At 43.5% G+C, this 23848-nt stretch overlaps 1 protein-coding gene and 1 long non-coding RNA gene across 4 annotated transcripts in view; one reads left to right on the forward strand and one right to left on the reverse strand.

Moving 5' to 3' along the window:
- Window positions 1-23848, reverse strand: part of MRAP2 (melanocortin 2 receptor accessory protein 2) — a 51050-nt gene that overhangs the window by 23480 nt on the left and 3722 nt on the right. For all 3 annotated transcript variants that reach the window (XM_077998381.1, NM_001261086.1, XM_077998382.1), the window contains 1 exon segment: window positions 5682-5815. In XM_077998381.1, coding sequence (XP_077854507.1) covers window positions 5682-5815 — 134 coding nt within the window.
- On the forward strand, window positions 5811-23848 carry LOC144340324 (uncharacterized). The gene is made up of 2 exons (XR_013416307.1): window positions 5811-18251; window positions 23174-23848. It is a non-coding gene; the product is annotated as an uncharacterized LOC144340324 (long non-coding RNA).

A 23848-nucleotide genomic window follows, 5' to 3' on the forward strand; every position in this document is an offset into this window, starting at 1 on the left:
CCGTAACCTTAGCCATGGCTTCCTCACAGCCACACCTTACCAGGGCTCTGACCACTACCTGCCTGGAACAACTTTTCCCAGCCTGGAGCTAATGAAAGTGTATCCATCCTATACTAAGAAGCTTATCTATGTGGAAATACACTAAGGATGCTTAGCAATTTTCTAAAAATAAGTGATTGGAGTTTAAATATCAAATGTGTTTAAACGCAAAGCTTTATTCTAATTAAATTATGTATGTGTAGCACTTTTTCCAAAGTGAAGAAATCAGATTAAGAATTTACTCTGCATAATTCATACTTTCATCCTCCACGTACTATTGCCTAGAGGTTAACAATGTGTATTCAGCACTCTGAAAAACTAATGTGTCTAACCTTAAGTGCCAAAGAAATAGAAATTGTATACTTTGCGTTTTAATATAGTAGAAATGAGGCGTAAAAAAAGACAAGGACAAATACCAAACACCACATGTACTGAGGTACAACTAACATGAAACAATAAAATCTCAACTATCTAGGTGTGGACTATGAAGAAACATTGTACAGTTAAATAACAGTTCCCTGCACTGTACTTTATCAACTGCCTGCATAGCAAAAGCAAATTCTAAAATTATACACCAATGCTATATTTAAATCTTCGGTTTAGAATTGAATCATGTTGATTGACATTTTTCAAATCTGTGTACTAGGAAGGTGTTCTCCTAAGGACAGCTTTCACACTGCAAATGGTGGACTGACTCCTGGAGGCAGAGGAAAGTGTGCCCTCAACCCAGCCCAGTCCCCCTTCCCTCTGCCCTTCTAAGTGCCCCAGGGAGCTAATCAAAAAGCAGCAATAATGTGAAGCATGGGAGGGCTACAGCCTTCAGAGAAGTCAGGCGGCGACAATGTTGGGGAGAGGCAGGCTGTGGGTAGAATCTGAGAATCCTCATGATCCAACAGCATTTACCAAACATTTCTTTAATAATGCAGCATCTATGTTTTCCATGGCAATATGCTTTAAGTAGCTCTGCTTATTCACATTCCACTTTCAACAAAATGTAGCTTCCTCAAGTTATTTCCACTAATTTCCCCCAATCTCATCTTCTGCCCTATGACCCATCCCCAGGGGACTTTCTCACCCTGAGCCTCTTACAAGAAACGTCAGAGATCCCCATCTCATCCCAGAAATATCCAAACTCTCCTGAAGTTTTATTCACATGTTAAGTTTCATGGGCATAGGCACTACAGTAAGATGGGAAAAGTGGAAACCCTTGTCTTCCCAAAAGCATCCTTTTCTGGGAAGAAGTCAGAATAAAGTTTTATACAGAGCAAAGCTCCAATGTGGCTAGATGGTTAAGAAAGTCAAAAGAAGCCTTCCAAAGGAGTTTCCACCACAGCCAAGCTACCAGTCTGTCCTGTCTAGACACTGAGCTACTTGGAGACTACTATTGTAAGGGGGTAGAACAATTGCCCAGGGGAATTGCAAATGGAATGTGTCATAATAAAGTAACTCCCCTTAACCTAACCTTTAGTGAACGGAATGGAACAAGAGAGCTGAAAGCTGACATGATTTTTTTCCTTCCCATTCTAGGGGAGGACTAGGTTAACTACTCCATCCAACTCGCCCTCCTCTCCACCTCTTGAGAATAAATGGTGAACTTCCCATTTCGTGGTTATATGAAAAACAAGGGTTAATACTTCACTTGAAAGAGAGGGTTCATGACACTGTCCTCACACCACTTTTGGTTCCTAAGGCACTAGGGTCAATTCTGTGATATGAATTCCTGGCAAAGAGCCAACAGTGATGTTCCCACACTTATCTCTACTGTCTTACTCCAAGCTTTACAAGTTCTAGCTCTGTTTCTCATCCTAATGACCTGGCTTCTTGCTGACTCATCCATGCATAGGTCTGATATCCACCAGGCAGCACATAAAAAAGCATGGATTTGGCCACCACTGATACCTCATATTAAGAGGATATTTCTTCAGTTTTTTCTCAACACAGTGGTCAGAGTGGTCCTGCTAAAATGTGATTGTCCACTCATTGACTCATCAGCTTTTGCTTCTGCTGCTTTAAGAACACCTTGTCTTACCCAGCCACGCCCTTCATAGATGACCCATTCCTCTCCTTCCCTTTACAGCAAGACACTTGAGAGATTTGTCTGTACATGCTGTCCCCAATTTCTCTTCTCTCATTTTTTCTTGAACCAATTCCATCAACCTTTTATCCCCAGCACCCCACTAAAACTGCTTTTCAAACCATTGCCAGTAACTTCTACATTATAAATCCAATGGTCAAATCTCAGTCTTCAATTAACTTGACCTAATAGCAGCATTTGACACAGACTGTCTTTGCAACCCTTTTTTCAGTTGGCATCCAGAAAACAAAAATTGCCCAGTTTTCTTCCTACTTTCTGTACATTCCTCTCAGGCACCTATACTGCTATGCAACCCTCCAACTTCGAAACACAAGCGTGCCCAGGGCTCAGCTTTGGACTCTTCAGTTTTCTATCTACACTCACTTATCCAGCCTCTTGGCTTTGAACGCATACTATTTACATGCTGATGACCCTCAAGTCTACAGCTTCCCCTCACCCTCTCCTCCCTTGTCCTCCTGGATATGTGATAGGTGTCTCAATTTAACAAGTCCAAAACAGAGCTCCTGGCATTCCTTTCTGAAACCTCCTTCTCCCATACTCTTCCCCATTTGTTAAAGGTAATTCCATCCTGCCAGTTACTCAGGTCACAAATCTTCAAATCATTCTTGACTCTTCTTTCTCTTACACACACCGCCAATCCATTGAGAAATCTTGCCAGATCCATCTTTTAAAAACATCCAGAATGTATGCCTTTCTTACCACTTCACTCTCCCTACCTGGCTCCAAGCCACCATCATCAGCTGCCTGGACTATGGCAAAGGCCACGTGAATGGTCTCTGCTTCTAATTTCATGCCTTTCACTCCCCAGTTGCAGTGATGCATTGAAACCTAAGCCAGATGGCACTCCTCTGCTCTAGACCCTCAAGTAACTGCTCAGAGTAAAAGGCCAAGCAAAGTCCTTAGCATGACCTCTGAGCGCCCCCACCATGTCCATGTCCCCACAGCCTCTCTGACTTCATTTCCTGCTGTTCTGCCTCTTATCACTCCCTTGGTATCACGCTGGCCTCCTTGTTCCTTGCATGATCCAGTTCACTCCCGCCAAGGATCCTTTGCTGGAATGTTTTTCCCTGAGATATATTATAGCTCAATCTCTCACTTCCTTCAGGTCTTTTATCAAATCTCTCCTTCTCAGTAAGGCTTTCCATGGCCACTCTATCTATACTGTCACCTCTACACTCCACATTTCTTTGCCCCCACTCTATTTATCCTTTTATATTGCCATCTGACATTATCTATTTAACTATTTATTGTCTGTCTCTCCCACTAGAATGCAAGCTCTATAGGAGGAAACATTTTTGTCTTTTCAGTTCACTGTTGTCTCTCCAGTGCTTAAAATAGTACTGCACATACAGGTGCTCAATAAATAGATATTGAATAAATGAATAAATAAATTTCCACTCTGTTGGTGCCAAATTTGTATAAGATACATGTCCACTTCTGATACATGATAAGGTTTAATATGGGATTCAAAACCAATGGCATAAGAATTATCAATGACCATCTGAGGTTGTTCCTCAGATGAAACACGCTTTGAAGGTAGGAATCTTAATTTCAGCAGAGGAACTTAGTCTAAAGATGGAGCTATTGTTGCCAAGTATGATCCATTACAGGTAAGGCAAATAAAGATAACTGTTATGGTCATTCCTGTCCTCAATGAGGGCTTCCCCTTGAAATGTCCTGCTTCTGTTCTTTTGAATCTGCATCTAATTGGCTTTGTATTTTCCCCAGCAAAACAAGAAGTCATACTTGAAGGTCAAAATCACAGCATTTTTAAATGAAAGAGACTGTACCAAAGCACACATTTCAACAGTTGACTTGATCTTTTCACTTTCCTGTATATCTGGAGTTTTGTGTTTGTTTGTTTTTTGTTATCAGTGTGTCTCACATATTGTCAGGTTCCTAAAGCTAAGGGCTTCTACTTATCAGCTCTCTTATATCAGAACAGTAAGTATTCAGGTATTTTTGTTTTATCTTGATGTGAATATTAAAATTAACAAAAGCAGTTGTTATTAATGGTATAGTAGGTAGTGTAAGTAAGGAGTGAGTGAGTCACACCTCTGCCTATGTTTCTCAGGAAGTTTTCCAGCTATAATTATTTCTAGAATGAAATATCCTCACAAAAGATTTTATTCAATTGTCTCTGGAAATGTACCAACCAAAATTATAGCAGTAGGCCTGTCTTCTGTGCCTCTTATACTAAGGAAAAGAGACAGGAGCAAGCTGACACAAAAATAAAGTTGATGTCACCAAGCTGTAAAAGCCCACATTTCAAGAAAATATGTGGCAATTTTCCCAGTCATTTTGATTTCCACTATAATTCAGAACAAGCAATTGTCCTTACATAAAAGTTATCCTAGAAAAACAACATATTAAAGAATTTAAGTAAATTAAGGTGGGTGATTTCATACCCAACAGCCTTCTATCAGATAATCAATGACAGCATACCTTAATGAATGCCATATGCTTTTTTTCCACAAAGAAATACTGAGTAGATGTCAATAAAGGAATGAGTGAAAGTATTTAATTATTACCACTCACTTAAGGGGTAAAGAACATATGGTTTAGTTAATGATTTTTGCTAAAGGAACAAAAATAGAAAGCCGTTCTTGCAAAAGAGCACCAAGCTGGTGCAAGAGATCATGAATGCCAAGACAGGTCAGGATAGAAGCAGCCAGGAAATAATTAAAGGAATGAAAACGCTTTCTTTGCTACATTTGTGTCTCCAGGTCCTCTTATATTTCCTAATGTGTCCCACTAACCTGGACCAGTTAAGAACATAAAAATTTTACAGTGCTGTGGATAATTCACTCTGACAAAAGCGAACATTTCAGGGATGTTTACGGGGTTACCAAGACAGGACCTGGGACTGGGCAGCAGTTCCTGCCTACCATGTTAACTGTTAACTCTACTTAGTGAAGCAAGGATGTCTCATGCTGGCCAGTCAGCATTCACTTATGACTCGAGTTGAATAGCAACATCTCACAGAATTACATTTCCTTGCTCTGTGCTAGACCCTTAATTACTCCAATAGCATGAAACACAATTCATGCCTAGAACACAGAGTTAGAAATGATCACAGGCTATTCTGGCCCATCATTATGAACACACATGGATACACTGCTCTCCACAGCTCTAGAAAACCAACTGGGATGAAAAGATGCTGCTGTGTTACAAAAGAAAGTTCTTCAAACAACAGTTCCAGATCCTATTTTTATACATATTTTTGATAGTTCAAACATTCACAGTTTGAAGGAGTTAAAATAGCAAATGCTTTTTTAAAATTCTCAATCTCAGCTTGACATTGATTCATGTTCTCCTACTACAGGAATTTTTTAGTCTTTCATCAGTTAGAATCACCAAGGCCCTCCTGTACCATTTCCGAGCAATCAGCCTATGTATGGAGGCGAGATGTTTTGTGGCATTTGGGAGGCAGAGGACAGAGAGTTCTGTAAGAAGACAGAATGTTCAGGAGAAATAATCCTTGGGGATTTCACAGGTTAAGAGAAATACAATTTGTGCTTACAATGAGGAATTGTATAAAACTTACATTTATGAGCCTTTAGTCCTTCAAAGGAAACTGGTCCAATCTCATAATATTCATATTCCCAGGTGTAATCAGAATTAGATGCCGATTGCTGGGAAGTTCTGTTAGAAATTAACCTCTGGGCAGACATCTTCAACCTGTACAAATAGAGAAAGTCAAGCGCAGAACATGTTAATTCATCCAGAGCTGCACAGTTACCTTAATTACTCTTGATCACATTCAGGAGTTTGGCAGCAAACCCCTTGAGGAGGTCTTACCCCCTAGGCCAGGAGAGGTTCTTACCAGCTGCCCACACCTCATGTCATATGGCCACTACTTCCTTTTATCTCGCCACTAGACTGGAATAAATGTATTTGAAACCAGACACTGTATTTTTTTGTGAACTTAACCCAATGCCTGGCACATAACCAATGTTCAGTAATTGATGAAGGAAAGAAGGAAAGGAGGGAAAGAGTATGTCAAAATCTCTGAGCTTACAGCTTCAGCCTCAGCACCTATACCTGCAAGAGTATGCAAAGAGTCTGCTGAAGCTAGTTCATTTCTGATACTAACTTGATGTATTACTCAATCTCAGATTGACATTGATTTCAGTTCTCCTATAAGGGAATTTTTTAGTCTTTCATCAATTAGAATCACCAAGGGCCTCCTGTACCATTCCCGAGTAATCAGCCTATGTGTGGAGGTGAGAAGTTTTGTGGGATTTGGGAGGTAGAGGACAGAGAATTTTGTAAGAAGAAAGAATGTTTAGGAGAAGTAATCAAATTAGTATCAGAAATGAACTAGCTCAGTATGTATCCATTGAACACCTACTATGCAACAATGGAGATAAGCAACCTAAGGTTTTGTTTGTTTGTTTGCTTTTCTTGCTTCCAGTGGGGTTAGAGGAAACTAAGTTTAATAAAAAGGAGTGAATAAAGAAAAACAGGCAACAAAAGTTGCATAGTGGATCTTGCAGAAGATCCTCAACAGAAGTCCACAACTTGTCCAACTGCTTATTCCTGAAATTTATCATATTTTCAGGATGTCCCGAGTATCTTTGTTAACTGTGACTATTTTAGACCAAAAACTCCTGACTTCTTTGGGAGAAGATGATTGCACTGCGCAGCATGGATGCTGAAGGTGATAAGTCAATGCAGCCTGTGGTCAATAACTGTGCTTGAGCACCTACGGTGTGCAAGACACTGCACACTGTGGGGTGGGCAGAGATGCCTGAGACAGATCAGTACTCCACAGGCCTTCCCTTACAATGGAGAAAGGGAGACAAAGCGACAGATAGCAGTAACATAAGGGAAAATTTGAATGAAATACCAGCGGAATCGAAGATTCACTGAGCAGTCACTACCACTGCGCCCGCTTCAAGAGCTTTCTGAGGTTTCTTTAGCCCGCACCCCTCCCCACTGCCTCCAGGGCACAATCCTCAGGGAAGCTGGGGCAAAATCACCACCACCACCCTTCTGCCACACTTCTGCATCACTCTCCCCTTTCCCTCACCCCTTCTTTCCCATCCCAGACATGACTCCACAGAAAAGGACTCTAACTCCATGTCATCATACTGTTCAAAGGATGGGCCCAAAAAGCCTAAAATATTTACTTTCTGGTCTTATATTATAGAAAAAGTTTGCCAATCCCTGCTATAGAGCCATGAAAAAAAAATCTGAGCTTCAGTTTTCCCACTAGTAACATGAAGATGATTATGGTACCCACTTCATGGAGTTGCTATAAAAATTAAATGTGATGTTGCATGAAAAAATAAGACAAATATTAGCAGGCCGCACAACTATTAATTAGAAATGCTGATCTTGAATAGAAAAGCCTTGCTTTGTTCTTCAGACACACCCAACTCCCTGGCCAGCCAATTCTTACCAAATGCACCAAGTGTTAACTGATTGATTCAAGCAATCTACCTGCCTCACCCTCCAGAGTGTTGGGATTACAGCTGCGAGCCACGGTGCCCAGACAAATAAATAAAACTATGACCAAAAATTACTTACAGGTGTTTAGATCATTTGAAAGTTAAAATGATCAACATTTACATCCTGGGATTCATGCTGTTCTACCAACTCAAAAATAAAATAGGATTTCTCTTCTTTTTTTCTTTATTAAGGAAAATAAGATGAAGTGTGTGGTTTGATCACATCATTTTTAGTAGAAATCAACATTACAACTACTATAACAGCAGAGCGGAGGGAGGCACTCAACTTCATCTGGAACAGAAAAATAGTGAAAAGTACTTAAAGGAATGAAGAAAATAAAGATGGAGGGTGTGTATTCAGGGCACCACAGAACTGAGAGCTGTTCTCCCACAGCCACATAGTTATCAAAGTCAGCACACAGTGGGGACCCTCATCTGTGGCTGCCAGGGTCCACAGGACCAGTCAGAAAGCAGCAGTAACATCACCCTCATAGGGCCGGTCAGGAACTAGTCAATAAAATGTGTCTGTGTAAGAGTGAACTGTAAGGAATATCAACCACCCACCCTACAATAGAGACATGCCTTCTTTTTCTCCCCCTTACACTGTCCCCTTTCATCTAAATGAACTATTTAGGGATTGATTACTAAAGGGCATTACCAAAGGGTAATATAAGTTATATGTGCAAAAGTCCTGAAGGTGGGAAGAGAGGAGTGAAGTTCTGACCAACACTGACAGATAAGAATGACTGAATAACAGAGCCAGCCTACAGGAGGTTCTCATTCTGCAGAATGAAATGTGACACCAGCTCTCCCCAAGCAGCCACCAGTTGCCTGAGTAGCCTTCAAACAAAAGGAGAGGCATTTGTCTCCACTGGCTCTTTCCTCTCACTTCTTGAATCCCAAAGATAGCTTTGGAGGACAGAACCTCTGACCTCTTCTTTAAAGCAGTCACCTAGTGCCCTTGAAAAAGTCGACGAGGCATTATTTTTTCATGCAAGTTTCAAATTAACCAGCTTAGGCCATCAGATGCACAAGGACCAACAACAAACATAAGGCAGTGCTAGGGAAGTGTTCTGCGTCATCCCCATTACCAAGCCCGCAGTGACTCTCCAAGCTTTGCTGAAACATAAGCTGGGAACTGCCAGCATGTCCAAGCAGCAGCCCCCTGAGTCTGCTATTCCACCACAGTGTGCATGATCTGGGCCATCCACGCAGTAAGCGAGGCAGCCTGGCACTGAGCCTCACTCCCTGGGGTGCTGACAGGCCAGCAGCTGCTCTGTCTTGAACACAACAGCAGGAAGCGGCAGCTCCACGGGCAGCTGCTGTCTGTGTGGCTACCACTCCTGAGAACCACCCTCCCCACCCTGAGATTTTCTTAATGTCAGATTTCTTTACGATATTAGAGTCATGAAAAATAACTTCTTTGACAGAAACATATCCTAAACAAACTTCCACATCAGAGAGACTAAATTGCTCTTTTGAGCAGCTGAAAGCATCATTGCCAACCAAAGCAAAAATGAAGATTAGGACTGCATCCCAAAGCTAGCCCTGAAAGGAAGCTTACCTTTTCCAGGTGTGCACAGGGTAGTGTAGCCCATGCCAGCCCATTGTCAGGGAAGAGGGAAGATCACAAACCCAAACAGAGAAAGCGTGGTGAGCAGGCCCAGACACCTCTCACTAAACCATCACCTCTTTTCCAACCCACATTCCCATCACTTTCATCCCTTCTTCGAACTATCCAATCTTTCCTGCTCCAACCCAGGTTCCTATACCACTCCTGGGCACTCTCTTTTCCTCCCCGTCCCTCTTTTTTTGAGACAAGGTCTTACTCTATTGCCCAGGTGGGAGTGCAATGGTACAATCATAGTTCACTGCAGCATTGACCTCGCTGGCTGAAACGATCCTCCTGCTTTGGCCTCCCAAAGTGCTGGGATTACATGCATGAGCCACCACACCTGGCCTCTTTTCCTTCTTTTATTTTGAGGGGAATCTCCCTCTGTTACCCAGGCTGGAGTGCAGTGGTGAGATCTCGGCTCACTGCAACCTCTGCCTCCTGAGTTCAAGTGATTCTCCTGCCTCAGCCTCCCAAGAAATTGGGACTACAGGCACATATCACCAGATCCAGCTAATTTTTGTGTTTTTGGTAGAGACAGGGTTTCGCCATGTTGGCCAGGCTGGTCTACAAACTCCTGACCTCAGGTGATCTGCCTGCCTGGGCCTCCCAAAGTGCTGGAATTATAGGCGTGAGTCACCATGCCCAGCCCTCTCTACTTTCTTAAAAATGGATCAAGCAATTCTCTCCACCTCCCTGAATTTGAGGAGATGTACTCAGACATAGAACTTCCCAAAGTAGTTCTATGAATAAATTCTATTCTAATCATAAAGCCATTATTCTATGAATAAATGGCTTTGTGTCAATATCCTTAGTGGATTACGATGGTATGCACAGCAAGGGGGCTGCTTCTTTGGAGTTAGACACTTTTTTTCCATGTTAAGGGGTCAACATCAGCAGATGAGTTTTTCAAGTGACCACTAACCCAGGCACAGGACTAGCACATTAAGAAGAATCCAAAAGGTGCCAGAAACCCTGAAAAATGAGCATGCCCCCACACAAACATGCACACAACTGACAGCGCAGCTACTAAGGCATTCCAAGAAACTGCCAGTCAATGCCACAAATCCAAAGACCTATGCTGACCAGTTTGTACAGGGGAAGACCTAATGGCCAGTCAGATGATCAACATTCCCAACTGCAATGACTCTCTCACCTTCCTCTTCAATCCTCAAACTCCAAAAGTAGGCATGCCACCCAGGACCACCAACCTCTGTTCTAGCCCAGGCCAGGAAGGTCTTGTTAGTTACCTCTTCTTATTCTTCTTCCTCTTACTTCCAGGAATGACTGTCCCCCACACAACATAGAGAAGTGACCCTTGTGACTCATAACCCTCTCTCTCTTCCAGCAAAGAGACTTGAGAAACCAAAGATAAAGCTCAGCCACGCTGCACTTTGGCGGCTGATGAGCCCAAAGTGGGAACTTCAGAATTGCAACTTTAGAAGCTTAATTTCCTCCTTGCACAGAACAATGGTGCACCCAGCTTACCCATGTCTAAGTGGGTAAGGTCATATAGAAAATGAGAGACTTCAATGTTATGAATCACACTCCGAGCCAGCTGGATCTTCTTAAAGCATCTCTATAAGGCAGCACCTCCCAGCAAGGGATCATGCTTGACCCTCTCAATCAAAGCTGCCACAGTGTCCTCCCAGGGCAGTGCTTTAAAAACAGTAACATGGTGTTATTCTCCAGTTTACTTCTCCTTTTTATAGAGTCTGCGTAAACCACCATCTTCTACTGGCACTTCCCACTTAATTCCCAGGTCTGCTGATTCTTTTTCTGTGAATCCATTTCAAGTCAGTGGTGTCTTTCATGGGGCGTGGATTTTTCTTTCCTCCAATTAAATAAAAAAGATCATGCTTCCAGGACTTTGTAGTCTTCTCCTCCTTACTACTATTTTGACTCGAGTATGACTCTTTTGAAGTCTGATGCTCTGGCCACTCAATTCAGTCTAGAGATGTTACACGCACGTACACACACACACACACACACACAAACGTACGCATGCTGGGCTCTTCCTTTTCAAATGGACATACTTCCCAAATTTCTCTACACTGCCAAGTTTTATGCCATTCTCTAGTGTTTCCTAGAAAGTACTCAATTACCCAGCAGTCCTCAAAAAATGGTGACTGACAGCTGACAGAGAATTCAGGATGTATCTATTTCCTGCCTATCCCTGCTTCTCCTGTGCACTCAGCAACTTGTTTCCAGCAGCAAGGCAGCGGACAAAAAGTGTTCCCAAGCCTGAAGACTTCTTCCATCTTAACATAAAAATCAATGCCAATAGAAGAACAACTTCCAAAAACAGAAATGGAACTTAATATTTTACACTGATAGATATGTAGTCACCACCTGAAATAAAGAATTGCTTAATTAAGAAGTGGGCACCCTTCTTTCACCAGCTGGTGTCTCAAAGGGGACAAGCAGTTTGTATTCATAAATCTACCTCTTTCTGTTATGCCTGGCCACCTATATGGTAGTAAACAGGCTAGGAAGTTTTTTTTGTTTTGTTTTTTTGTTTTTTTGTTTTTTGAGATGGAGTCTCCCTCTGTCGCCCAGGCTTAAGTGCAGTGGTGTAATCTCAGCTCACTGCAACCTCCGCCTCCTGGGTTCAAGCGATTCTCCTGCCTCAGCCTCCCTAGTAGCTGGGATTACAGGTATGCACCACCATGCCTGGCTAGATTTTGTGCTTTTAGTAAAGAAAGGGTTCACCATGTTGGCCAGGCTGGTCTCAAACGCCTGACCTGAGGTGATCCGCCTGCTTCTGCCTCCCAAAGTGCTGGGATTACAGGCATGAGCCACTGTACCCGGCCAGAAGTAATTTTTAAAGTGAGTGTTTCCTGGCTCTGTAGTGCTCCACAGGTTAGCCCCATTCTAATAGACTTCAGCTGGACATCAAGAAGAATTTCATGTTACACACCCAGGAAAGAAGCTGTAAAGTCTCCATCTGGAGAAAATTTCCAGAGAAGAGAAGAGGCATGGCCCTGAGATACGACTGCACCTCTGCCCCTGGCTCTACAGATTCAGGAAACTGAATTTTCAGTTTTCCAGAGATGAGAAAGCCCTTATGGACTCAGTCATGCTAATCAAGCATAGCGGAATGATTTATAACGAGCATATCCATTTGTTGAATAAAAATTTCAGATCAGAAGATTAGCTGGTGAAAGTAGAATCAGGACAAGGGAGTTGTAATAATATGACAAAACAGAACCGTAATGCTCCATCCCACTACATGTGTGTCTACGTGTTAGACTGCCGTCCTGTATTCCAATGTCAATGTCCTGTTGCCACCATAACATGCTATCATGGTGGAGCTGGCTTCCCCAATCACAGGAAAGGCATAGGCTTAACTCTAGCCTTTTCTAGACCTTGCTTTTCTTGGTCTGTCCTTCAAAAAATTCTAGGCTAGTTGAGAGGACCAATAGAATACCAAGTCAGTCACTTTTATTACAGTTAGGTTTTCTGAGTTCCCATGACTACTTTATTTTTGCTCTATCTCTAAACTGTTAGGGAAAGCACGCTTTAAATTACTAGTGTCAAGTCAAAGAACCAACTATCAAAAAGAAATCTTCATAATGAGATACCACTTCACACCCTATTAACATGGTAATTATCAAAAATCAGAAAATAAGTATTGGTGAGGGTATAGAGAAACTGGAACCCTTGTGCACTGCTGGTAGGAAGGTAAAAAGGTACAGTCACTGTGGAAGACAGTATAGCAGTTTCTCAAAAATTTAAACATGGAATAACCATATGATACAGCAATTCTAATTCTGGATATATACACAAAAGAACTGAAAGCAGAGACTTGAACAGATATTTATGCACACCTAAGTTCATAACAGTATTATTTACAATAGCCAAAAGGTCAAAACAACCCAAGTGTCCAATCACAGATGAATCATAAACCAAATGTTGTATGTACAATGCAATATTAAGCCTTAAAAAGCAATGAAGTTCTGAAACATGCCACGACTTTGATGAACCTTGAAAACATTACGCTAAATGAAATAAGCCAGTTACAAACGGACAAATATTGCATGATTCTACATATATGAGGTACCTAGAATAGCCAGATTCTTAAAGACAGCAAGTATTGGGTTGGTGCAAACGTAATCGTGGTTTTTGCAAATACTTTTAATGGCAAAATTCACAATTATTTTTGCACCAACCTAGCAGAATGGTGGTTATCAGGAGCTAAGGGTGGGGAAATGGGAAATTGTTATTTACCAGTAAAGGGTTTCAGTTTGAGATAATGAAAAAGTTCTGAAAATGGATAGTTGTCATGGTTGTACAACAATGTAAATATATTTAATGCCACTGAACTGTACATTCAAAAATGGTACATTTTATATTATGCATATTTAACCAAAATACAAAAAAGTTCTAAATATTGTTTATAATTTTTTTTTTTTTAGGCCAGGCTTGGTGGATCATGCCTGTAATCCCAGTACTTTGGGAGGCCAAGGCAGGTGGATTGCTTTGAGCCCAGGAGTTCAAGACCAGCCTGGCCAACATGGCAAAACTCCATCTCTACTAAAAATACAAAAATTAGCCAGGCATAGTGGTGCATGCCTGTAATCCTAGCTACTTGAGAGGCTGAGGAACAAGAATTGCTTGAACCTAAGAGGCAGAGATTGCAGTGAGCTGAGATCACCCCACTGCACTCCAGCGTGGGTGACAGAGCAAAATGCTGTCTCAAAAATAAATAAATTAATTAAATAATACAAATAATTTTTTAAAAAATAACGAGAAGCAGTGCTTCCCAATCATAGCACTTGAGGGGAGGGTAATGAGAACTCTCTGAAGCAAAAGAGAACCCCAGAGGATGACAGAGGGTGCTGAGACATCTGAGCACCCCTCCCTGTGTGGATCCTTCCTCCCTGGTCCACCTTCAAGGATCCAGCTTTGCTCTTTTCAGCAGCCTTGTGGGGATTCCCTTTCAAGTAAAAGGGACACTCCCTCTAAGCTGTGAGGAATCACCCCTTTCAACCCCTGGGAGAGTCTTAGACAGGTGGCAGAATATGTGTGCTTTGCCAGTTCATGGTCTTCTCACCCTGACCAGTCCTGGAAACACACTAGCCACTTCCCAAATTCTCCTTTTTTTTTTTGAGATGGAGTCTCGCTCTGTGGCCCAGGCTGGAATGCAGTGGCGTGATCTCAGCTCCCTGCAACCTCCGCCTCCTGGGTTCAAGTGACTCTCCTGCCTCAGCCTCCTGAGTAGCTGGGACTACAGGCGCATGCCACCACACCCGACTAATTTTTTCTACTTTTAGTAGAGACGAGGTTTCACCATGTTAGCCAGGATTGTCTCCATCTCCTGATCTCATGATCTGCCTGCCTTGGCCTCCCAAAGTTCTGGGATTACAGGCATGAGCCACCGCACCCGGTCAAATTCTCCTTATTATAAGCTTTACCTTCTGTTGTACCTGTCATTACCCCAGTTCATTTCAGGAGAAGTCCACCACAGATTATCATTCCAAAGCTTTCAGGCCCTTCTCATGGATTACATTTAAAATTAGCAGCTTCCCAACAACAAAAAGGAAGCACCTTAATTTCATTAAACTGGTTCCATCCAGTCTCTGGGGAATGTTTTCTAGAGACCAGCCAGTTTTCATGGACCTGGAATACAGACTTGCCAGCATTTTTATTTTGCAAAGTAAGGAAAAATTTTAAAAACAACTATCATTAATAATTATCATTTTGTAGACAGTTATCTTAAACACCCTCCAAGTAGAGAAGATGTAATTTCACAATAAAGGCAGTCCTCTGCAAGACAGGAAGACTAGCAGTTTGACATCAATATTTTCACAGCAAGCACACACTTCCATGGGGGTTCGCATGACACTGCCTCTGTCTACTACATTCACATGAGAGCTACCTATTATGGCTGAAATATTCACCCCCTATAAACAAAGGAAAAGAACTGAAAGGGATGTAGTGAAAGTCCTTCCAGATCTATGATTCTGTCACTTAACAAAATTATCAAGTTGCTTTTCACTTGTATCACAAACTCAGTGGTCTGTATCTATTTGTATTATGGGTGTGTATATGTGTTCACATGCATGTGAAAGCACACACATGTGAACATACACATTGTGTGTGTGTGTCTAGATATACTTTTTTTTTTTTGAGACAGAGTTTCGCTCCTCACACAGGCTGGAGTGCAGTGGCATGATCTCGGCTCAATGCAACCTCTGCCTCCTGTGTTCAAGCCATTCTCATGCTTCAGCCTCCTGAGCAGCTGGGATTACAGACGTGCACTACCACACCTACTTTTTGTATTTTTAGGAGAGACAGGGTTTCACCATGTTGGCCAGGCTGGTCTCAAACTCCTGGCCTTAAGTCATCCGCCCACCCCCAGCCTCCCGAAGTGCTAGAATTACAGGTGTAAGCCACTGTGCCCAGCCTGTGTGTATACCTTTTTTTTTTTCAGGCTTCTTCATCTTTAAGGAAGGGTGAGGGGTGGGGGCAGGTCATTTGTGGAGGTGGCTGCAGAGCACATAGGTCTCGGGGACAGGCTTGCCAACTCCAGGACCTTCATCAGGGCCTTACTGGCTTCAATGCAGATTTGGATCTCTGCCCTCACAGCCTCATCGGCTGCACCTGACAGCTCCACCAACACCTTATTCAAGTTCATCTTGGCTGCCCATGTCCAGCATGTCCAGCGTCACTACCATCATTCACTGTGTATACATATATTCAGTCATTCCTTAGCATCTGTGCAGGCTTGGTTCCAGGACCTCTCAAACACCAAAATCCAGAGATTCTCAAGTCCCCAGTATAAAACAGTGTAGTATTTGCATAGAACCTATGCACAGCCTCCAGTATACTTTAAATAATCTCTAGATTACTTATAATACCTAATACAATATAAATGCTATGTAAATATTTGCTATCCTGTATTATTTAGGGAATAAATTACAAGGAAAAAAAGAGTCTGTGCATGTTCAGTATCCTTTTTTTTTTGTTCAAATCTAGTTAACTATCCTTTTCTTGTTTAAATATTTTCCATCCACAATTGGCTAAATCCACGGATGTGGAACCCACGGGTGTGGAGCCCCTACTGTACTACAATGTGAATACAGTGCTGTATGGACTGAATTGTGTCCCCACCCCCAACATCCATATGTTGAAGCCCTAGCACCCAGTATCTCAGAATGTGACTGTATTTGGACATAGGGCCTTTAAAGGGGTAATTAAGTTAAAATGAGGCCCTCATCCATTCTGAAGAATATCTTCATAAGAAGAGGAGATTAGGACACACAGAGAAAAGCATCAAGGGAGCCCATGCACAGAGGGACAACCATGTGAAGAGGCAGCAAGAGGGCAGCGGCTGCAAGCCAAAGGAGGGAGGCCTGGAGCAGAGCTTCCCTTCTGGCCATTGGAGTAAACCTACGTGACCAGCACCCTGATCTTGGACTTCCAGTCCCCAGAACTGTGAGAAAATGAATTCCTTTGGGAGGCCGAGGCAGGTGGATCACCTCAGGCCGGGAGTTCAAGACCACCCTGACCAACATGGGGAAACCCCATCTCTACTAAAAATACAAAAATTAGCCGGGCGTGGTGGCGCATGCCTCTAATCCCAGTTACTTGGGAGGCTGAGGCAGGAGAATCACTTGAACCTGGGAGGCGGAGGTTGCGGTGAGCCGAGATCCTGCCATTGCACTCCAGCCTGGGCAACAAGAGCGAAACTCCGTCTCAAAAAAAGAAAACAGAAAATAAACTCCTGTGGGTTAAGCTACCCAGTCTGCAGTATTTTGTTATGGCAGCCCAAGCAAATTAATAACAGTGCTGAAACTAATTTGGGGAAAACAATGTTCTCTTTGGTGAACTAATTAAACTGTCCCAGGAAGTCCATTAAAAATGACTTACTTTATACCAATCACTCTTACTATAACTAAAAAATAAATACATTTTTGAAAAGAAAATATTTACAAAATGTCATTAATCTATTCCAGTTCATGCCATCTTCAGCAAACACGTCCACTAAGTTCTCATAAATATGCCCTTCCTGGAGAAAGAGCACTAGTTTTGAACATGCTAAAATTATTATGAGTCCATTCAGATCAACAAGGATATTCTAAACACTGTTGTTTAACTATGGAAGATTTAGTAGAGGTCAAAAAGTCAAGGATTGCAGACTGTGCTCTTAAAGAATTCATTCAGGCTTGTTATTTCAAACTATCCTCTCCCACACAATGAACTTCACTTTTTCAAATACACCCACCCACCCCCTCACACCCACCCCGACACACACACACACACACACACATACGGGTTAAGGGGCAACAAAAAAGCCTGAAGACATAGACAGTAGAAACAACAGGGTCATTAAAAAAGGGAGGGCTCATGATGGTACAGGAACCTGGGGTGGGGAAACCCTCAAAGATGGTCCTCTGAGCTTTTGCCCATTCAGTTCCACCTGCAAGCTGGACTTCCTCTTCCTTCTCTCCAGATTCCTGTCTACCCTTGTGGGTAGGGATCAGATATTACCTCCTCCAAAGAGATCTTTCCAACTATTTCACCACATGAGGATCTCTCTCTTCTCTCAAATCCCATTACATGGAGTATCTGAATCTCTCATTTTAGCAGCAAGAAAGTATACATCAGACTCCCCAAAGACTAGACTTGGCCTCTCACTGAGTCATAGTGTTTTACATAGCTGCTATTCTAAAACAGCCTGGCTAAGTGAATTAAAACTTTAAAGATCTTAAACTTTCAAATTAGATCATTTTAAGAATACCAGGGAATCAACCACTCTTTAAATTCTAATTAGTGGAGTTTTTGAAACACTTGGCACAATAAGAATAAGAGAGACTGGCCGTGTCTTAAATCACTGTGAGGATGACTTGCCAAACAAGACTACTTTGTATTTTTGGCTCATAGTATCTGTCTCCAAGCAGCACACACCATATCACACACTATTTGTTACGGTTCTGAGCTGAACCATTCTTTTAGCAAACGAGTGAAAAGGAGAGGTACTGTGTCCGGAATTGGTGGGTTCTTGGTCTCACTGACTTCAAGAATGAAGCCGTGGACCCTCGTGGTGAGTGTTACCGTTCTTAAAGAGGGTGTGTCTGGAGTTTGTTCCTTCTGATGTTCAGAGGTGTTCGGAGTTTCTTCCTTCTGGTGGGTTCGTGGTCTTGCTGGCTTCAGGAGTGAAGCTGCAGACCTTCGTGGTGAGTGTTACAGCTCATAAAGGCGGTGTGGACCCAAAGAGTGAGCAGCAGCAAGATATATTGCAAAGAGCAAAAGAACAAAGCTTCCAAAGTGTGGAAGGGGACCCAAGGGATTTGCCACTGCTGGCTCCAGCCTGCTTTCATTCCCTTAGCTAATCGCACCCACATCCTGCTGATTGGTCCATTTTATGGAGAACTGATTGGTCCATTTTGACAGAGTGCTGATTGGTGTGTTTACAATCCCTGAGCTAGACACAGAGTGCTGATTGGTGCGTTTACAATCCTTTAGCTAAACACAGTGCTAGAAAAGTTCTCCAAGTCCCCACCAGGTTAGCTAGATACAGAGTACTGATTGGTGTATTTACAATCCCTTAGCTAGACATAAAGGTTCTCCAAGTCCCTACTAGACCTAGGAGCCCAGCTGGCTTCACCTAGTGGATCTGGCACCTGGGCTGCACGCGGAGTTGCCCGCCAGTCCCGAGCTGTGTGCCCACACTCCTCAGCCCTTGGGCGGTCCATGGGACCTAGTGCCGAGGCGCAGGGGGCCGCGCTTGTCAGGGAGGCTCGGGGGGCCGCAGGAGCCCACGTCGGAGGGGAGGAAGCTGGGGCATTGCTGGCTGCAGGTCCCAAGCACTGCCCCGCGGGGAGGCAGCTGAGGCCTAGCGAGAATTCAAGCGCAGTGCCGGCACACCAGCACTGCTGCGGGACCTGGCACACCCTCTGCAACCGCTGGCCCAGGTGCCAAGCTCCTCACTACCGGGGGGCTGGCGCTGACGGCCGGCTGCTCCCAGTGCTGAGCCTGCCGAGCCCACACCCACCCGGAACTCACGCTGGCAGGCAAGCGTTGCGGGCGTTGCGGGCGTTGCGGGTGCAGCCCCGGTTCCCGCCCACACCTCTCCCTCCACACTTCCCCAAAAGCAGAGGGAGCCGGCTCTGGCCTTAGCCAGCTCAGAGAGGGGTTCCCACAGTGCCGTGGGGGAGGGGGGGCTGAAGGGCTCCTCAAGCGCCGCCAGAGTGGACTCCAAGGCCGAGGAGGCGCAGAGAGCAAGGGCTGCTAGCGTGTTGTCACCTTTCGGTACCAGGTATTTCCAGCTCTGTTCCGCAGAAATGGAAATGTAAGCTAGAGCAGTGGTTTATTTAAGAGCTTAGGGCAGAGCAGTAGAAAAGCTGAACTTTCTAATGACATCTTATCTTCTGAGGCCTGGGGTCTTAAACTAGGATGTGTAGCTCTTGTAGTTTCTCCACCTACTGGACCCACTGCCACCTCAGTACAATCAATTATAAGCAAACCAGAGCTTGGGGTGCAAGGGCAGTGCAGGCTCAAGGTACACCATAGCCTCCTCATCTTTCAGGGAGGGGCCTGGCCAGAAAAGAGGGGCTTTATAAAGTGAGGGCAAGAATGTAGTGTCCCTCAGCTTGCCTAGGTCTAAGGATCCCAAATAGTCCCCAGAGTCTCAAGGCATACCTGGTTCATCTTCCTGGAGCATCAATAATACAGGACCTGGAGGATTATGTTTTATATTAAATAAGTGCAGATATGTTACAGAGTAAACTGTAAGAACCAAATAAATGTTTGCTCCTGCCACCTTTGGCCTCTGCTTCAGAATCCTAGAAATAAGGATTAACTCTCCTCTCCTGTTGGGATAATTCAGTGGAAGATTTAGTCCATTCTCATACTGCTAATAAAGACATACCTGAGACTGGGTAATTTATAAACAAAAGAGGTTAAATTGATTCACATTAGTTCAATATGGCTAAGGAGGCCTCAGGAAACTTACAGTCACAGTGGAAAGGGAAGCAAACACATCCTTCTTCACATGGCAGCAGCAAGGAGAAGTGTGAGCAAAAAGGGGAAAGCCCCTTATAAAACCATCAGCTCTCATGAGAACTCACTATCAGGAGAACAGCATGGGGATAACTGCCCCCATGATTCAATTACCTCCCACCAGGTCCCTCCCATGACACATGGGGATTATGAGCACTACAGTTCAAGATGAGATGGGTGGAGACACAAAGCATAACCATATCATTACACTCTCGGCCCCTCCCAAATCTCATGTCCTCACATTTCAAAACACAATCATGCCTTCTCAACAGTTCCCCAAAGTCTTAACTCATTCCAGCATTAACTCAAAAGTTCAAGTCCAAAGTCTCACCTGAGACAAGGCAAGTCCCTCTGCCTATCAGCCTATAAAATACAAAACAAGTTAGTTAATTCCTAGATACCATGGGGGTACAAGCATTGGGTAAACACACCTGTTCCAAATGGGAGAAATTGGCCAAAACAAAGGGGCTACAGGCCCCATGCAAGTCTGAAATCCAGTAAAGCAGTAATTAAATCTTAAACCTCTGAAATAATCTCCTTTGACTCTATGTCTCACATCTGCAGGCCCCATGCAAGTCTGAAATCCAATAAAGCAGTAATTAAATCTTAATGCTCTGAAATATTCTCCTTTGACTCCATATCTCACATTCAGGTCATGCTGATGCAAGAGGTGGGCTCCCACAGCCTTGGGCAGCTTCACCCTTGTGGCTTTGTATGGTACAGCCCCCCTCCTGGTTGCCTTCACAGCTGGCATTGAGTGTCTGTGGCTTTTCCAGGTGCATGGGGCAAGCTGTCAGTGGATCCACCATTCTGGTGACTGGAGGACAGTGGTCCTCTTCTCAGACCTCCACTAGGCAGTGCCCCATTGGAGACTTGTGTGAGGGCTCTGACTCCATATTACCCTTCTATGTTGCCCTAACAGAGGTTCTCCATGAGGGCTCTGCCCCTGCAGCATACTTCTAGCTGGACATCCAGGCATTTCTATACATACTCTGAAATCTAGGTGGAGGTTCCCAGAATTCAATTCTTGACCTCTGTGTACCCATAGGCTCAACACCAAATGGAAGCTGCCAAGGCTTGGGACTTAAACCCTTTGAAGCTACAGCCTGAGCTATACCTTGGCCCCTTTTAACCATGGCTGGAATGGCTAGGATGCAGGGTACCAAGTCTCTAGACTGCACACAGCAGGGGGACCCTGAACCAGCTGACAAAGCCATTTTTTCTTCCTAGGCCTCCAGCTCTGTGATAGGAGGAGATGCTTGCAAAGGTCTCTGACATGCCCTGGAGACATTTTGCCCATTGTCTTGGCAATTAACATTTGACTCCTTGTTACTTATGCAGATTTCTGCAACCGGCTGGCTTGAATTTCTCCCCAGAAAATGGGTTTTTCTTTTCTACCACATTGTCAGGTTGCACATTTTCCAAAACTTCTATGCTCTGTCACCTCTTGAACACTTTGCTGCTTAGGCATTTCTTCTACCAGATACCCTAAATCATCTCTCTGATGATCCTCAGATCACTAGGACAGGGGTAAAATGTCACCAGTCTCTTTGCTAAACCATAGCAAGAGCCACCTTTGCTCCAGTTCCCAACAAATTCCTCATCTCTATCTGAGACCACCTCAGCCTGGACTTCATTGTCCATATCACTATCAGTATTTTGGTCAAAGCCATTCAGCAAGTCTCTAGGAAGTTCCAAACTTTCCCACATTTTCCTGTCTTCTTCTGAGCCCTCTACATCTCCAGGAAAGTCCAAACTTGCCAACATTTTCCTGTCTTCTGAGCCTTCCAAACTGTTCCAACCTCTGCCCATTACCCAGTTCCAAAGTCGCTTCCACATTTTCTGGTATCTTTAATAGCAGTTCCCCACTACCTCAGTACCAATTTACTGTGTTAGTCCATTCTCATGCTGCTAATAAAGACATACATGAGACTGAGTAATTTACAAAGGAAAGAGGTTTAATTGATTCACAGTTCCGCAGGGCTAGGGAGGCCTCAGGAAACTTATGTTGGAACCGAACTGTCGATTCCCTCCTGGGCAGGGGTCGCCGCGAAGGATCACCGACACGAGATTCACAGCAGAGAGTTATTTATTACTAGCGCGCTAGGGTCCCAAGCTCTAAGTTGGCCCTGGGACCCCCACTGCTTGTTACAGGCTGTTTATATAGGCAAACACAAGTTCAAACACAGCTTAGGGCGCGAAATTCAAACAAAGCTTTAGGCGCGTGGTAATTGGGTCTGTCTATGGCCTGAGCAAGGTGTCTTGTTCTAATTGGTTAGAGCAGGACCTTATGAGGTTTTTTTTCCTGGAGTTGTTGATTCCGGGAACTTCGAGGCAGGGTGGGACCCCCGGAATTGGCAGGGTGGGACCCCATGAGGTTGTTTCCCGGAATTGGCAGGGTGGGACCCTATCAGGGTGGGACCCTATCGAGGCAGGGTGGGACCCTATCCAGAGCCACCTGGTGTTAATTTTTTTAAGTTCTTTTTTTTATGCGGCCTAGTTTCACTTACAATCATGGCAAAAGGGGAAGCAAACACTTCCTTCTGTATATGGCGGTAGCAAGGAGAAGTCAGAGTGGAGACAGGGAAAGCCTCTTCTGAAACCATCAGATCTCTTGAAAGCTCAGTACCATCAGAACAGCATGGAGGTAACCCACCCCCTGATTCAACTACCTCCCAGTGGGTCCCTCCTACAACACATGGGGATTATGGGAATTCAGTTCAAGATGAGATTTAGGTGGGGACACAGCCAAACCATATCACACTGGTAGGAATATGATGTAGGTTTTATATGATATAGTTGATCTTAATTTTGTTTCTTTCTCTCTCTTCTTTCTTTTTTTCCCCACACAGGATAGAATTATATTTCCTGAAATAATCTATACAAAGGTTTGTAGAAAGATAGAAAACGTTTATAACCACATTCCCTCACTCAGCTCCTAATTTTTCTCTCTTGTTCAACCAGGCAACTTCAAAACTAATCCTTAAGAAGCGCCTCCCTCAGTCTGCTCTGCCTTCCAGTGATTGTTGTTTTTGCTATTACCAAGGACATGCAAGAAGAAAACAAAATGCACCGTGCAGGAGAATTATTTGAAGCTTACAAACTATTTTCACTTGAAGGGTTATGAAATTTTACTAATGTTCTCTAGTGAGGCAAAAATTACACAGGTCTTGATAACAGAAACATGAGCAACAATTAAACTCAGATTTTAACATACATAATTTTAGCATCTCATAGAGATATTCTCAACTTCTGCTTTTTTACCTCACATCTCAACAATACTATAAGGGACTGCAGAATCATGTTTGCAAGGAAAATGCATACTTTCCTCTTCTCCAATAGTACTAAGTATTTCTCACACTGCAGTCAAGAAAAAAATCACTTTGTACCCTGACATGAAGCAAAAATAACATCATCACCCTGCCTGAAAGTTGGTCTCCAAAATAAAATTTCAAACACATCTCACTCCCTTAAAAAAACCATTTTTCCCTTGATTCTTTGCTATGCTGGTGTCTCAAAACAAGTCACAAGTTTTAGGAATATGGTAACTGTGCGAGAAAATTGTTTTCCGTCATGAACAACAGACTAATGTACATGGAGAACTTTGGTAATTTGGGGGAATATTTTCTTTCAAGTATT

Source organism: Macaca mulatta, chromosome 4, assembly GCF_049350105.2.
Source record: "Macaca mulatta isolate MMU2019108-1 chromosome 4, T2T-MMU8v2.0, whole genome shotgun sequence".
In the NCBI taxonomy this organism is placed as follows: domain Eukaryota; kingdom Metazoa; phylum Chordata; class Mammalia; order Primates; family Cercopithecidae; genus Macaca; species Macaca mulatta.